The 4,160-nt window shown below is 41.9% G+C and overlaps 2 protein-coding genes across 2 annotated transcripts; both read left to right on the top strand.

Moving 5' to 3' along the window:
* The first annotated feature begins 510 nt into the window (after window positions 1–510).
* Window positions 511–1,795, top strand: LOC126993452 (uncharacterized). Its single transcript, XM_050852577.1, has 3 exons — window positions 511–749; window positions 963–1,150; window positions 1,639–1,795. Exons 1-3 carry the CDS (start codon window positions 654–656, stop codon window positions 1,793–1,795), a joined length of 441 nt encoding a protein of 146 aa, XP_050708534.1. The 5' UTR covers window positions 511–653.
* Window positions 1,796–1,825: 30 nt separating this feature from the next.
* Window positions 1,826–3,724, top strand: LOC126993448 (uncharacterized). Its single transcript, XM_050852572.1, has 4 exons — window positions 1,826–1,901; window positions 2,128–2,463; window positions 2,688–2,966; window positions 3,290–3,724. Exons 1-4 carry the CDS (start codon window positions 1,839–1,841, stop codon window positions 3,596–3,598), a joined length of 987 nt encoding a protein of 328 aa, XP_050708529.1. The 5' UTR covers window positions 1,826–1,838; the 3' UTR covers window positions 3,599–3,724.
* Window positions 3,725–4,160: the final 436 nt, after the last annotated feature.

Genomic DNA, 4,160 nt, shown 5'->3' with positions numbered 1-4,160 from the left:
TGCCCTCAGAAAGCGAAGAAGAATTTTATAGAAATTATAAAAGTAGTGTTCATGAGTTAACAGACAGCAGCGACCCACCTCTATCTGACGCATCTATGGAACAGCCTCCCCAAACCCTTGACATGTTAAATGGCCCCAGCAAGACTGATTCTGCAATAAGTAATGTCACTAATGTGCTACATGGGCCTAGTCGCCCAGGAAACAGCGAGTTGGGCCTTGGCCCTTGCGAGACCTCCGATGAAGAGAGTATTTCAAAGCTAGAGAGGCTAGAGGGACTGATCGTGCATGACTATACCGATAGTGATGAACACTCTGACAGTGTAGACGTGACTGTACTCAGACGAGATGCTCCAGGAACATTATGGGATGAATTACGAACCATTCATTTCGAATGTAAGTTAACGCGAGATGCTACAAACAGAATATTGCGTGCTCTGTCTAAATATGGAATAGGATCATTGCACACACTGCCACTTGACTGTAGAACCTTAACAAGTATAGCTGGGGCGCGGCAATGGGCAATGGCATTTTTACGCGTTCAGGCGTAGAGTACTATTACTTTGGCGTCGAAAGCCAAATAAAATCGATACTAAGAAGGTATCCCTTACAAGTAAGATCACAGTTAAAGGAGATTACTATCTCCCAAAACTTAGATGGGATACCTTTATTTAAAAGTTCTGGTAGTCAACAGATCTAAACCGTTGGCAAGCACTCATAACGTCGTAGCCAGCACCAGTTCTGGTGGGAAGGTTAGTATATGCTAGCTGTTTCACTTATCCACTTTCACTTATCAACAGTTGTGCTATAATGATAATAATATTGATAATATTAAAAATAAAACATTTCAAATCAATCACTATCCAAACACTTTAATTGCTACCATTCATACCTTTGACCGTGTCCTGGTACAAGACCTGTTGCAACATATTACAATAGGTAATTAATTATTAATTTCCTTACAGCCTAGATACTCTCTCTTCGACTTTCTAAGACTACGGCCTCAGAGCACCCTGACAGTGCTATCAAAATGGATCGTTAAGAAGTCATCTTTGAAAGGCAAAGAAAAAGAGTTAATTCAGGACTTCAACAAGAAAGAGGCAGATTGTTCATTTGTGTGCTGGTATCCGCCGCAGCAGGATTATGATTGCAAGTAAGGTTTAATAAACAATTATATGTTCACGTCACACACACACACACACACACACACACACACACACACACACACACACACACACACGTACGTACGTACGTACCAGCTATCAGAGCTATAACGTACACTTAATTGGCAGTCACAGCAAAATCCACGGGATAGACACTGCATGTGTGTGTGTGTGTGTGTGTGTCTCACACGTGACCCCGCGCTGACCTCTAGCTGGCCTTCCCACTACTCCTTTTTTCCTTTCTACTCCTTTATTTCTTGCCTCTTCTTATTCCCCTTTTACCTTTTCTCCCTTCTTCCACCATTCACTTAATATATTTCTCATTCACTCTCCATTTTCCGCGATCGTGTGTGTGTGTGTGTGTGTGTGTGTGTGTGTGTGTGTGTGTAGATGGATAGAGACATAAATAGACTGATAGATAAAGTCTGGCATAGGTACCCAATCTATTTCACTATTTCTTTTTTTTTTTTTTTTCCAGACGAATCGCCACACTCATCAAAAACGACAGCAACCCTGGACCACATTGGCTGCCTGAACCAGGAGTCATCTTTGGCCAATACAAAACTTATGAGGAGTGCCAACACGTCGTCGACGAAATGGTATCAAGTGAAAATGTCGAAAGTCAGGCTTTATGATGTTGCGGCAATGTGATAAGGAACAAAAAGGAAGGCAAGAACGATGGAAACAAATGCAGAAGAAACTGCTAAAGAAAAAACTGCAGTACGTCCAACTGAAAAAGATGTGAGTAATGGAGAGAACTAGTATGTGATTTTTTCCACTATAGCATTTCTTTCACATGGCCTATTTATGTACTCTCACCCCAACACACACACGTACACACGAGGAGCAGCATATGTTTTCTATAAAACACAGGAAGACTACTTGTCGAGAAAAAATAGACCTGCTGAAACAGATACTAGGGTAATGACTTACGTTTGTGTTTCTCATTTTGCTTATTATCCAACAGCCTGGTACAGCTCACGAAACTGCAAAGAAAATACATGCGGAGGCCCCGCTTGGTGCTACAGAGGTAGACGAGAGGCCGGTCGTCAGATCACCTCTGGCCATTTCTCGGCCCGAGAGGGAGGACGTCGTCAGATCACGTCCCCTGGCCAGTTCTCCGACCGAGAGGGACCTGGTCGTCAGATCACCTCTGGCCAGTTCTACGGCCGAGAGGGAGGTCGTCAGATTACCTCTGGCCAGTTCTCAAGATGTCAACAGAGCTGAAGGCAGACGAGACGCCATTGACGTCTTTAGAGCAGATACACCCAGTACGTCTGATGAAGAACCCAGTGACGTACAAGTGAGTCTTGGGCTATTTTATACTTAATTTTTTTGTACAAGTCTTCGAACGTAAACCATTACCCATACTCATTCTTATATGTCCTTCAAGACCTATACGTCCTAGGTGCCTTTGGAGACCCATGAAAACAACTTGTAAAGATTACTTACCTTAAAATTAAATCAGTCTGTAATTTTTTTTTCAGTTATCCAGTACACCTACTTGACATATGCCTTTCTCTTCAGGTCCTGCCCGAGAAACAGCTGCCACAACAAATACAAGAAATTTTGAATGTCGTACTAAAACATGTAAGCAAAAAATTTGAGGAAGTAAGCAAAAAATTTGAGGAAGTGAAAACTTCTGTGGATAACCTTCAGAAACAGCTGCAACCAGTACTTCCAGGACCTTCGCAGCGGGTGACTGACGGTGAGACACCTCTCCCTACCGGATTTGTGCCTGTCCTTCCAAAGGACCCCTATGAAGTGCTAACATACTTCGGTTTTCCTGCTAGCACACCCGACAGTGTAAGTATTTTTTATATATTCGGTCAGATTTTGCTATTAAATAAATAATTATATCATTTTTTTTCCAGCGGTATCTACATGTAATATATAGAGTAACACTAAGAGTAACAAATATTTAATACTTCGCTAATATTGCATATTCAACAAAGACTGATCTAACTTAGTGGCTATAGTACGTTTTCCTGTCGTTACTGCAGTTAACTGCCATTGAGTGTGAATGGTTTTGCTAGCTGAAGTGCTACATATAAAGTTATATTTCCTAGTTTCAAATGTTGTTCATTTAGGTGCATCTTTAATTACTTTCCTTCACAATTGTTTTGCAGCTCGTATCAAAACACAGGCACTACTTTCTTGGCAATGCATCGACAGAGCCAATGAGAACTCACCGGTTGGCACTGAGGAAGGCATTAGTTCAGCTATGCCCGTTGCCCAAGCCTCAGTCGGGAAAAGGTGGCCTGACCCCCTCCATCCGCCAACTCCTACATTATTTAGCACCCAGAGATGTCTGGGTGCACTTCTGTTTGAAGGGCTACTCCAAATCTAAGAGAAATATGGAGTCTGAAATGCCGAAATTTGTGCGCATGATTCAGGCGACAATGAGCATAAACGCCAAGTCGACGAGTCGACGGTGAACGCTCATTTATCGGAGGCATTAAGGAAAGAAAGTGACAGATCAGGCTTCCGTAACACGGCGCGACCCAAGAAAACGACAGCACCAAACACAAGCACACCGTCCACGTCGGACGTACCAGGAACGTCAGGGCATGGACTGATCAAGACGAGGGAGAAAGTGACCCCGATTATATCGACAACGATGCGGAAAGTATCGTACCGCTGTCGAGTGGTAATGATACCGACAGGGCTACAGATGAACGGTACTCGGACGATGAAGAATCAATCACTGAATAACAAAGTATATATAGATACTGAGTGAATAAAAATATATTTTTTGCCCTGATGTAGTTCTTTACGTGATCGATGTAATCACAGTATAATTCCACCTTACATCTTACTAACTAAGCATGTTCTCATACTTAATTAACAGCTTAAAAAATATGTAACCTCTCTGCTATATAATCTATTATACATGTACGCCACCTATCATTTACTATTTATTTTTTTACTAACATATGCTAATCGCATGGACTGTAATTTTGTTGATGACGGTAAAAGCTACATTAGGTAAAATATATA

Source organism: Eriocheir sinensis, unplaced genomic scaffold (assembly GCF_024679095.1).
Source record: "Eriocheir sinensis breed Jianghai 21 unplaced genomic scaffold, ASM2467909v1 Scaffold615, whole genome shotgun sequence".
Lineage (NCBI taxonomy): Eukaryota > Metazoa > Arthropoda > Malacostraca > Decapoda > Varunidae > Eriocheir > Eriocheir sinensis.
This window is presented reverse-complemented; position numbering and strand designations above follow the sequence as displayed.